At 54.0% G+C, this 12699-nt stretch overlaps 1 protein-coding gene across 5 annotated transcripts in view; it reads left to right on the top strand.

The window, feature by feature from the left end:
- TNS1 (tensin 1) overlaps positions 1–12699 on the top strand; it is a 225321-nt gene that overhangs the window by 46522 nt on the left and 166100 nt on the right. For all 5 annotated transcript variants that reach the window (XR_006820300.1, XM_046019222.1, XM_046019223.1 and 2 more), the window contains exon 3: positions 7984–8021. Coding sequence is in view for 1 of the 5 variants with exons in the window: in XM_046019225.1 (XP_045875181.1) it covers positions 7984–8021 (38 nt within the window). In the remaining 4 variants the exon portion in view is untranslated. The remainder of the gene's footprint in view (positions 1–7983; positions 8022–12699) is intronic.

Below are 12699 nucleotides of genomic sequence, written 5' to 3'. Positions count from 1 at the left end.
GGAGGTTCTGTGTGTGGCCGTAACACGAATGCTGACGTTAGGGACTAAGGCTCCGTGTGGGGGGAGATGGACGGATGAGACAATGGTGGGAGAGGCGGCCCCGGGCCTCTGTTAGGGGTCCAGGCTCTATTTGTGGCCTTGCCACTCACAGGCTGCGTGACCTCAGGTAAGTTACGTCACTGCTCAGGACTCAGTTTCTTCAGCTAGAGAGAAGGGGCTGGAGCAAGAACGGCACTGAGGACCATATGGGGGAAGGGGGAGTCTGGAAAACTCCCTGGTTGGAGTCTGTAAAGGCCTGCCAACTGTCCAGTGGAGGCGGCCGCGTCACCCGCTGCGAACACACGTGTGTCTGTCTGCTGATCGTGAACTGCGCCCCCTCTGGGCCCGATGCGGAGCCAGGTACTGGAGCCAAGACCCAGCCCCTGACCCGAGAGGCAGACAGGCCATCCGACAATCACAGAACATGGTGGCAAAGCTGACAGAGAGGTGTGTGGGAAAGGTCCTCTCTGACTTAGCAGAGATTTTCCTACCGGGGTTCGTCAGGGAAGGCAGATGTAGGCTGGGTGTCGACGGATGTGTAAGAGTTCCTCCGTTCAAACAACGCAACAGATGCTTGCGGCAGTGCTCTAGGGAGCCTGCAGCCTTGCCAAAGGGCCCTGGCCTTCTGCTAGGCTGAATCCCAAGGGAAGAGACTGGAATGCCAGCTTAAGAGCCCATGGGCTGCCATCTGAGCCTGGATTGGGGGGCAAAGCTTAGATTACTTCTCTTCTCAGTGCCTCTAATCGACCTGGAAGATCGGGGAAGTCGTCTGCTGTTTCCCCCGAGGGGGATGCACTTGGGAAAGATAATTAGGCTCTCAATGGGACAAACCTACCCAGAAGCCCTTACTGGCTGGATGTAGGGAAGCCTTGTTGCAGGGAGCTCTTTGTCCTCTGTTACTTCACTGGGGACCCCAGCTTCTACCCTCTGCTTGAGGACGTCTTTGGAGTCATTAGAGGCAGCCTGGCAGGGTGGGAAGACCCATGGGTTCTAGTTCTGGCTTGCCATGGCCCGGCTGTGTGAGCTTGGGTGAGAAGCTTCACCTCTCTGGGCCTAGCTTTCCCATTTCTCTAAAGGACGGATTGGACTAGATCAGAGGCTCTAAACTCATCCAGCAGAACTGTAAGGTTTTTCTGGAGGCGATTTAGGGGTCTGAGAAGGTAGGAAAGGGGGAAACCTAAGGCGGAAGGCTTGAGGGGTTGGGGTTCTGGAACTCCTGCACACTTCATTCAGAGCAGCTCTGGTTTTAGAGGTTAGACATATTGGGAGGCAGAATGGGTGGTGATCTTGTGCGTAGCCCAGACATCCTGGATTCGTATCCCAGCTCTGCCCCTTACCAGTAAGAACTCGAGCAGCCTGTGTCACCCGTATGAGCCTCAGTCACCTCTCCTTTCAAATGAGACACACAGCACACCTCCCTCCTCGGGTTACTTTGGGGATTAAATGAGATAACATGTACACATAAAGAGCTCAGATCAAGCATTTAGTCAATGTTGACCAAGATCACAGGGGTTCCCTGTAAGATTCCATCTGCATAAAAGCTTGAAAACCACTGGATGGGAACATCAAGAAGGTTTCTTCTTGCTTGAACTTCAGAGCCACACGGCACCCACACCCCTGGCCATGCCCTGAGATACCTTGTATTACTTGGGGTATCCCAGAGAAATAGAACTAACGGGATGTATGGATGGATGGATAGATAGATAATCTATTTTAAAGAATTGGCTCATGCAATTATGGGGGCTTGGCAAATCCAAAATCTGTTGTCAGGCTAGATACCCAGGGAAGAGTTGCAGTTCAGATTCAAAACCAGTCAGCTGGCAGAGTCCTTTTGTGCTTGGGGAAATCAGTCCTTGTTTTATTCAGGCCTTTGACTAATTGGACAAGGCCCACCCACATTATAGAAGTTAATGTGCTTTACCCAAGGTCTGCTGATTTAAATGTTAATCTTATCCACAAAAACCCCTTCACAGAAACATCTAGGATCGTGCTGAACAACTATCTAGGTATGATAGATAACCTACCTGAGCTACCTATGACACATCATAGAAACCATCACACACCTCCAGGCCGGGCCGTGGTGATAAGTGGGGCAGGGAAAGGCCGTAAGGCCATGCAGGCAGGTGGGTGGTTGGGCCAGTCTCTCTGCCAGCTGGAGAAAGGAGCTGAGGCCCACTGGGGGTGTGGGCGGTTCCTGCTGGGGTCAGGTGCACACTGAGGCTATGTGCTCATTTTCCGAGCTGAGGCTGGGAGGAAAAGGCCATTTAGATCCCAACAATGTTGGCTTCCTGTGTTCCCGGGAGGGCAGGAAGCCACCTCAGGACAGAGTCCCAGCAGCCCTGCAAGGCGGGAGCCGGCTCAGAATGGGGTTGGGGGGTGCGGTTTTCCACCCCAGCAGGTAACCTGTGGACCCCTCTGCACTCTGGGGCTCTCAGCCCTGCCACTGGCTGGGCCCTGCTGGGCGGGGATGGGGGAGGGCATGCTGACACCCATGGGCAGAGATGAGGCTCCTGGGGCTCTACCAAGCTTTGATTTGACAGGATCCCTCCCCAGGGGACTTCATCTTGAGGAGCCACTGGCTTATGAGGCCAGCCTTCTGCGGGAGCCAGGGGACCAAGGTGGGGTGGGTCCCGGGACGTGTGTCTGGGGAGGACTCAAGCGCGAAGCCCAGCAAGATGGGAAGGCTGGCGTTTTCCTGCGCTGGTTCCCCCACAATAAGGAGGGGTACTTTGCAGAGTGGGCCTCCCTGTCGACCACAGGCTGGGTGTTTCCTAGAGTCTGGGATTCGTTCAGGGTCGGAATCCAGGCTTGCTCACGCTTCCATTGTCGGAGGGAGGAAGAGGCAAGTGGTGACTGGTGGAGAGACCAGTGGGGTGCCCCAGGCTCTCGCAGTGGGGAGATGGCTTGAGGACCCTCTGTTCTAGGGCTCAGCAGCTCGGGGGCTTTCAGGGCTAATCTAGGCTAACGAGTGTGAGTCAGCAGGGTGTGGTGGGGACCAGAGACTGGGAGGTACTTGCTTTGGGTCACACAGCTGTCCGATGGTCCACAGGACTAGACCCCGGTGTCTTCATTAGGAGACAGGGGCTCTCCGATGCTGATATCAGCTACAACCTTCCACAGAGCATCCTCAGGGCCAGCCACACACACGAAGTCCGTCAATTCTCACAACAACCCTGGAAAAGATGCTACTATTGCCCTCATTTTATAGATGAGGAGAACATAGAGATTCAGAGTGGCTAACTGGCCCCAGGTCACAGTGCATGAACAACATCTGGACTGAGAGCAAGTCTCCATGCAGCCAGATAGGAAAGTGGGTACATGGAGAGCTGGACCAGGCTGGATCATGGGTGGTGTGTGTCCAGAGGCACTCAGAAAGCACTGGCCATGGTCCACACTGGCCCTCTCCCAGCAGGGGCTGGAGCGGAAAAGTGGGACTCATCCACCCTCTCCTGTGGCTCTTCCATTGCCCCAGAACATCAGCATCGGTCCCAGTGGTTTAGGCTGGGAAGAATTCTTCCAGTTTTTCAATTTATACCACATTTGTTGAGCCCCATCTGTATGTCAGACCTTGTGCTAGGAGAAGGGGCAGGACACAACACTGCCAGGTTGAACAGGACCTCACTAGGAGCACAGAGGAGGGAGGGATCATCTTTGAATGCCTGATTATCCAGGGAGGGACATTTTGAAACAGGCCTTGGAGGATGTATATGAGTTCCCCATTTCAGACGTACTAGATTCAGTGTCCTTTTGGGGAGTTCAGGATGGCAGATCTCTTTTGGGGCAGTGGCTGGAAGTGGCAGCAAGGGCGTTATAAGTGTGCTGAGGGGCTGGACAAGACCGTTCTGAGCAAGAATGCAATGTGGTCAGTTTGCACTTGAGAATGGCCTGCGGCTCTGTGGATGAAAGGGGGCGGGGAAGGCTGGACGAGAGATAGGGCCCAGGAAAGGATAATTGGTCCGAACTGGCAGGAAGGAGGGAGATTGGACAGTCTCTGTGTAGTTACTTTCTGGGACATGATGACTAGTTCTTGGTAGGGGGAAGGAAAGGGAAGAAGGAATTTCAGAGATGAACATGCCTATTCCTGGGGCACAAGGAAGGACTGGGGAGATGGCTTCTGGCCTCAGTGTCCAGCATCAGCCTTTCGTCTCTTGCTTTCTGAGGGCTCCTGGGCTCTGGTGTCTGTGTTGGTTATCTGGAGCTACACAACAAATTTGTCCCCAAACTTAGCAATTTACAACAGATATGAAATTATGATCTCACATGGTTTCTGAGGGTCAGGGTTTCATGTGTGGCTTCATGGGGTGGTCTGGACCTCTCGCAAATGTAGTCAGGATGTCAGCTGGGGTCGTAGTCATCGGAGGGTCTTGCAAGGTGGTTTGGTCACGCGCCTGCCCAGTTGGCACTGACTGGTGGTGGGGGACCCCAGCTGTTCATCATGTGGGCTTCTCTATAGCATCGCTTGGGGGTCCTCACGCATCCTGGGTGGTACCTGGCTTCCCCCAGAGCCAGTGATCGGAGATACCAGGGCTGAAGCCACTATGCCTTTGATGACAGAGCCTCAGGAGTCACATGCTAGCGTTTCTACAATATTCAGTGAGGTACATAAGCCAGCACCATTCGCTGTGGGAGAGGATGACAGGAAGTTGTGCATCCAGGAGGCAGAAAACACTGGCTGCTGCAGTTTCCCTTCCTGGAGCACATCTGAACGTGCCATGGATCTGGAAAGCGGGAAGCCAGTAGAGAGTGGCATGCCCAAATTCCATGTGACAGCAGGGGAACTGCCAGTTAGAGTAGGAAATTCTGCCCCCTGGGGGAGACCGGAGAAAGGTGGCCAGACTAGGGGGCACCATTCCTGGAGGGCGCTCAGCCCAAGAGGGCCTCTCTGGGGGTGGGCACGGGTGCTCCAAATCCACCGGCAGAGCTGCTGGGAACCTGCCACTTGAGTGGAGTTTGCGGAGCTTTTGTGTTCCGGGCTGGGGCCTGGGGAAGGTCTTCCTTTGCTCCCCACTGGAGAGCTCTCAAGGGCACCTTCTGCATTCCAGCACTCACGGAGCCCTCGGCTCACTGTACTGCAGTTGCCCAATGATCTCTCCATCTGCCCTCCACCCAAGGGCGTTTGTTGAGTGTCTGCCCATGGTGCAACAGGCGGGGCTGCCCCACACGGTCATGCAGGCTGTTCACTGCCAAGGGCACCTACCCGAGAGAGCACTGGAAGCAGCCACACGTTGCTCTCCAGACCATGCACCCAGGTACAGAGTTGAATCTGCCTGGAGAAAGGGCACCTTCTTGCCATTTCCACAAAGATGCTGTATTCAGCTGTGTGTCCCAGGGGCTGGATCAAAAAGTGTTCTAGCTACTGGGGATTTGGTGTGAATGAGACAGGCATGCTACCTGCCCTCATAGGTCTAGTGTAGGGAGGTACACTTATTCATAAGCAAGCAGTAGTTACCCATGTTGACTTCAGACTATGAAGTCTATTAAGAAGGAAATTATCAGGGTCTTGCCGAAAAAGAATATTGGAGGTGCCTAATGTCATTTAGGTGGTCAGGAAAAGGCTCTTGGAGGAGATGGATGGCTTTCAGTGGATTCTAGAAGGAGAAGAAGGATTTGGCTTGGTGAGCAATGGACAGACAGCTGGGATGAGAAAGAATGGTCCAGGCAGCCAGACCAGCAAGTGCAAAGGCCCTGAGGTAGGAAAGGGTTTGGCGCATTCTGTGAACTGTCAGATACTTGAAGTTGGAGTCCCAGAGGTCATTGTGCTGTTGGTATCTTGAACTGGAGTCAGTAGGCCCAGAGTGGACACTTAGGGAATGCTTTTTTGATGGATCATGAAATGTTGGGGGCAGGCAGGGTATGGCTCAAGGGAAAGCTGAGAGTGGGGTGGGAATGATTAAATGGGGGAACACATAAACTCCAGGGGAGATCTTTAGTCATGTCCAACTCCTTAATCATTTATTAAGCTTCTACTGTGTACCAGGTATTATGTAGTGAAAGAGAGAGAGAGAGACAGGTCCTTCCTCTGAAGGAGCCCACAGTTATAGGGACTAAGGCGGTGGAGGAAATGTGCTCTGTGTGGTGATTCCTGCGAGGAGGTAGGGAACAGAGGAGGAGGTAGGGAACAGAGGCTGGGCCCAGGACTTATTCCAGGAGGGTTGGGATTTGATCAGCAGAGGAAGGGGAAAGGTCCTTCTGTTTGGAGGTAGTGGCCCAGTGGGGCGCCTGCATGGCTGGAAGGGCCAGCTCAAGCCACATGGCCTGAGGCTTTCTCAATTCCACATTCCAAGGCCAGGAAAGAAGGCATGGGGGTGGGGCTGGGGTGTCTGGAGGGGAATTGCCATCCTCGGGATAGTGGGGGTGGGGTGGGGTAAGGCAAGAGAGAAGCAGAAAGGCTAGACAGATGGGCATGATTTGATTTGGGTGGCCAGGGGTGGGTATGTCCTGGTGTGGTCAGGGGTGCAGAAGTCCCTGAGCTGGCCTGGATGGCTGGTGGGGTTAGGAAAGGCTTGCTCAGCAACAGCTGAGTCACAGGCCTGAGCTGGGGCCAGGACTAGGTTCTGGGAGAACAAGGTCCCAGGCAGGGCCAGTGGCCAAGGTCACATCCCAGACTTCCACTCCTACAGAGCAATCAGAAGCCTTAGTATGGACAGCCCTCTTTTGGCAGCTCTGGGCCTTCATCTATGCCTCAGTCTCCCCCTTTTGCATTCTGCTGAGAATCAGGTTGGCTCAAAGCCAGAAAGGGGTTGGATGAACTGTAGATCCAAGAGGCCATGGCAGCGGGCTGTGGCCCAGGGCTGTGACTTGCCAAGGATTTGGGGTTGGGGCTGTTCTTCCCCGCCTCCCTGACTCCTGCCACCACCCCGCACCCCTGCCCTGTCTCAGCAGCTAACAAGGTCAAGTCAGTGCAGAAGCTCAACTCAGGAGACCCCTTACCTTATCCGTGAGACCTGGTGGGAGGGGACCACCAAACCCCAGGGTGGAGGGCCCTGGGGGTGGGGCAGGCAGGGCTGGGACATTCCAGACTGAGGGAACCCCATAGGAAATTTGATTCCAGCTTCTGGTGGTGGGAGGGCAGAGTTAAGTCTGCTGTGCGTGTGTGTGTGTGTGTGTGTGTGTGTGTGTGTGTGTGTGTGTGCGTGTGTGTGCACGCACATGTGCACGCGCGTGTGTGTTTCAAATGATGCACAAGGAGTGTGTGAGCCTGTGTAAAGCTCATCTATCCGTGTGTCCGCGTCCAACGCCTGTGTTGCACTGTATGCTGGGGGTGTCCTGTGAAAGTGTGTGTGCTGGTGCCCCTGAGTCAGAGGTTTCCCTGGGGCATGAGTGCGAGTGTGTGAGGCTATGTGTGTATATATATGTGTATGTGTACATGTCTGGCCGAGTGCACGGGGATAGTGGTTATTGGTGAGTGTGGATGTGTGCGTGCACCCGTCTTCTCCTGGACCGTAAATCGGGTGTGTGTGTCTCTCTCTGGAGGAGAGTCAGAGATCATGGTTCCCGGGGTGCCGGCTGCCTGGTGTGTATGTAATGGGAGAACTCCCCCCACCCCACCCCAAGCCGTATTCCTTGGCGCGGCTGCCACGGGGCCTGGGTCCCGGCCACCTCTGCCCCTGGCACAGATCCAGCAGGGGAGTCGGTTTCCCAACGCCCCCGCCCCTCTCCCTGCCCCTCCCACCTCCCCATGCTAGCCCCCCGGGGGCTCTGGCAATGGGGGCTCGGCGCCTCCATGGCCTGCGGGTCCGCAGTCCCGGGCGTTCCCGCCCCGCAGGCCCCGGGGAGCTGCGGCAGCCGCCCCCCTCCGCCCCCTCCTCCCTCCTTCCCTCCTTCCCTCCTTCCCTCCTTCCCTCCCGAGAGCGGAGTGCGGGCGGGGGTGGGAGGAGATTTCGCCCGAGTTTCCATTTCATACCTCGCGGCTAAACTTTCTTTCTGTGTCTCGCCCTCTCGCAGTCTGCAGCTTCTCCTGTCATCGGAAATGCCAGGCCAAGGTAAGTGGCCGCGGGCCGGCAGGCTCGGCGGGGGACTCGGGGACGGGACTGGCTCGGGTCCGGGACGGGAGCAGGGGGCGCCGGCGGGCCGGGGGCGGTGCTCGGGTCGTCCCCTGCCCTGCTCTTTGTTTATGCAAAGCTTCAGGCCGGGAACCGGCTCGGGTCAAGGTGAAGGCCAGGCCCGGGGGTGAGGGGCCACACCGCGGGGTCTGGGCAGCTCCTGAAGGTGGCTGGCGGGGACCAAGCTCCAAGGGAGGGGTCTTTGAAAGTATTTCCCTTAGTTGGGGGAGGGTGCGCTGGTTCGGGGTATGAAGGAGGAGGGGGATGCATTTCATTTATCCCGTGGGCGGCACAGAGCCCTGGTTGGCCCAATTCAGGCAGTCTGGAAAAACTTGGGATGGGGGCCACAGCCAAAGGAGGCCAATGGCGGGAAAACGGGATAGGTGGGGAAGTGGGGATGAGGTCGGAGGTCAGGCTTTCCCTGGGCACAGAACCTCCTTCGAGACCATCTCACTCTCGTTATTGGCCAGGTGGCACTTTGGTCCTCAGTTTCCCTATCGGTGTTTCAAGGCTGGCCTAGGTGAGAGAAGGAAACTGAGGCAAGAAGGCTAGAGGGTTGGCTGGCTGGCTTGGAGCCCTGCTGCATCCTCTCAGGCCTGAACAGAGGAGTGATGGGTCAGGAGCGGGCTTCTTAGAGTGCTGGGTTATGATGGCTTATCTGGGAGGGCGGCTGTTCTGTCACATGCGCCCAGCTTTCTGGAGGTGGAGGTGCCAGGGCTTACCTGTCCGTCTGCGCCACCCGCCATGACGGCTCATCTTCACCCTGCCCTTGCGGCCCACCTTTGCTGTTCACCCCAGATCTTTCTGGAAGGAGTTCAGTGAATGAAAGGAGGAGGGAGGAAGTTTCAGAAGCATGCACGGGGCAGTGGAGACTCAGTATCTGGTTCATCTCATCCTTTGCTTCTTTATTTGCCGAATGACCTTGGGCCAGTCATGCAACCTCTGTGAGCCTGTTTCATGCTCGAGGGAACTGGAATAAGAAGAGGTTATTATGAGGATGAAACGGGATAATGGGTGTGAAAGTGCCCAGGACAGTGCCTGATGTAAGGTAGGTGCTCCAGAATGGAGTAACTGGTCATTATCATCAACCGGTTACTCCAAGCGCCAAGGAGTATTTTAGAGAAGGGTCTCATGGAGCGGACAGATCTGCAAGGTAATCTACTTCCTCCCGGGTGACCTTGCTCAAGCAAAGTCCTTGGTCTTGCAGGGGCCGTCTCCCCATCAGTAAACTCCAGGTAGGAGTGCTCTCCTAGCAGAAGTGCAAAGGGCCTGGCTTGCAATGGGCACACCTGGAGAGCTGCCCCTCCCATCGCCTTCTGCTTTTCTGGTTCTCCCAGCCTTGTCTCCCTTGGTGGGGGCAGGCAGTGAGTTTCTGCTTTTCCCTCCATCTGCCTCCTTGTTCTCTTCATCCAGAGCAGAGCTTCTCCACCCTTTAACCTCAGAGGCTGCGCCTTCTCGCTCCTCCCCTGTCTACTCCCTTTCTCTCTTCTTTTCTGCACCTGCTTCTCTTAATAACAATGAATGTTTGTACAGCGCTTTGGGCTTTAGAAAGCACTTCAGCGCATTATCTGACTTTATTCTTTTAATCCCATCATGTCATAAAACAGGCTGAAAGATCTCATTGTTTTATGAATAAGGAAACTGAGGCACCCAAAGGGCGAATGACTTTCCCAAGGTCTCCTGGTGTAACTCCTCACCATCTTTGTCCCTAGGCCTTGGTGCTTCCTTCTGAAGATCCCATCTTGTTGATGTTCCTTAATCTTTCCCTGCCCCTCCCCCTTGGCTTTCTGTCTCTTTCCGCAGCGGATGCCTTTAGACAGGTTGAGGGAATGAACACACTGGCAGTGAAGGGTCTGAGTCTGGTTGAATGGGGGCTGAGATGCCAGAGGGATGCCAGAGATGACTTCTGGGGGCATAACCTGCCTGGCAATTCTTGGAAATGCTGGGGACTCAGAATCCCCCAGGCTGTAGGCTGTAGGAAAATTCTGCTCTGCCTAGCCCTGGAGGACAGCCCAGAGGGTAGAGGTGGACTGGCAGGGCATGGCCAGACAGACAGAAAGAGCCTTTTAGAGGATTTTCCTCTATAGGAAATGGGATGCACTGGTGGTGTGCACTCCACCCAGCTGGCAAGTCTTTCCCCTAAAACCACAGATCTTACTACTGCCCTGCCTTTTCCTCCTGCCGGGAAGGGCGGTGGGAGCCCCAGCGCACACAGCAGAGCTCTGTCCTCTGGATTTTATAACCAGATCAACTTGGAGGTCATCTCATCCATCCCCTTACCTCTAGACAGTGCTCATTACACAAATGCTTACTGAGCTCTTTCCAAGGGCCAGGCAGTGTTCTGGGTATACAAGACAGATAAGGCATTTGTCCTCATGGGATTGACATTCTCCTGGGGGAGACAGACAATAAGTAGGATAAATGTGCTATGAAGGAAATGAACTAAAGCAGTGTGTTAGAGAGTGATTAGGCTAATGTGACCCAGGAAGACTTTTCAGAGGAAGGATCACATGAGGTGAAACCCAAATGTTGATGTTCCTTGGTGACCTGGAAGTTGGAAGAGCAAGTGCAAAGGCCCTGAGGTGAGATGAGCTTATCAAATGCTTGAAAGAAGGTCATGTCACTGGAGAATAGTGAGCCCTGGAGCATTTTGAGCACATAGGACATGATCAGATCTCTTTTTTGAGAAGGCTGCTCTGGACTTGAGCAGGCACAGGGTAGGCTAGGGAGATGGGCCAGCAGGTTGTGGACATCGTCCAGGTGGGGGAGGCTGGTGGCTCAGTCCATGGTGCTCGCCGGAAAGGCAGTGAAAAGGGGCCAGATCTGGGATACTTTCTGAGGTAGAGCCCAGAACTTGGCTGATGAATGAGATGTTGGGTGTGTGAGAGAGAATGGGCCCAGGGATGACTCCCAGGTTTTTGGCTAGAGTCACTGGGTGCACGTGGTTCCATTTACCGAGATAGATGGAGTGTGTGAGAAATTTCTAGGGAAGAAGGTGCCAAGATTTTCTGCTTTGCTTGATTTCTTATTTCACAGCTCTTCTCCCACATGCTGGGGATTTCTTGTATATGTGTGTTCTCTCCTGTCCTCTCAAACTCAGCCTGCACTGGTCACCCCTCTGGAGAGTGCGTAGTTCTGGACGCCTTAACATGCCACCTTCCAGACTGTTCTTGCAACATGAACCACAATCTGATCTGAGAGAGGCTGTATTATTTACACAGCAATAGAATGTAACAATCTCCCCCCAAAGTTAGTAGTGGAAAGCAGCCACAAGCATTTAGTATCCCATGCAGTTTCCATGGGTGAGAAATTTGGGAGTGGCTTGGCTGGCTGGTTCTGGCTGGGGATCTCTCGTGGGGCAGCAGGCAAGATGTCAGCTGGGGCTGTGGTTATCTGAAGGCCTGACTGGGGCTGGAGGAGCTGCTTCCAAGTGGTTCATTCACGTGGCTAGTGAGTTGGCACGGGCTGTTGGCAGGAGGTCCTAGTTTCTTGCCCCGTGGCACTCTCCATGGGGCTGCTTGAGTGTCCTCACAACATGGTGGCTGGCTTCCTTAAAGTGGGTGACTCAAGAAAGAGCAACGTGGTGGCCACAATGTCTTTTTGTCCTCGCCTTGGAAGACAAATACTGTTATGTTTATAGAATCCTGTTCATTGTCTAGGTCATTGTCATTGACTATGGGAGGGACCTATGTAAAGACATGATTACTTGGAGGCAAGAATCAGTGGAGGGCCCACCTTGGAGGCTGACTGCACGGATGCCCAGAAAGCGGGCGAGGTTGACCTGGCTCCTGGGAGGGTGGTCCTTGGCAGTGTTGGGAAGGGCAGAGAGGTAGGAATCAAACCTATCCCTCTACCCCTGCTGCCTTCTAGCTCTGTGACCTATGTTGTAGAGAAATAAATGCACACCAGCACACAGTAGGTGCCTTTCTCCTTTCTTGAACCACAGGTGAAGACTGGAAGGGATATCAGATATTCAGTGCCCAGTTCTTGCCCTGGGACCTGCTTGAGAGAAATGCTCCCTGCTGCTGAGCAGGGGCCCCTGAGTAGATGTGAAGTACCTGTTTAATTGCACCAAGGAGGGCTGAGAGTTAGTCTGTACCCTCAGCTTCTAGAATAGTCCCTGACTCATAGTAGGGGGTCCGATGAAGGAGTAAAGGAGTGGAATAAAGGAATGTTGAGGAACAAGAGTTTCCTATTTAGAGAGAGGCAGAGGAATGGGGTGAGGGAGGGCATGAGAACGGGAGAGAAGGAGCAGCAAAATCATTTTGTAATATCCTTCCAAATAGCCTTCTGACCTTCTGACGGAGACTCACACTCCGCATACGTTTGGTCATTTTCATTTTCTAGCGGGAGTATAACTCACATACCGACAAGTACACTCGTCAGTAAGCTGGACCTGTATATGAACCAGATCTAGATCTAGAACATTTCCAGCACCCGGAAGTGCCCTTCTGCACCCCTCCGAGTCAATATCTCCTAAAGGAAATTTCTGGTTTTACTTCCGCCATCATAGATTAGTTTTGCCTCTTTTTGAACTTCTTATAAATTGAATCATACAGTACATTTACTCTTTTTAAAAAAATGATTTATTTGTTTTAGAGAGAGAGAAGGAGCATGC

The sequence above is a fragment of the Meles meles genome, chromosome 9 (assembly GCF_922984935.1).
Source record: "Meles meles chromosome 9, mMelMel3.1 paternal haplotype, whole genome shotgun sequence".
Lineage (NCBI taxonomy): Eukaryota > Metazoa > Chordata > Mammalia > Carnivora > Mustelidae > Meles > Meles meles.
This window is presented reverse-complemented; position numbering and strand designations above follow the sequence as displayed.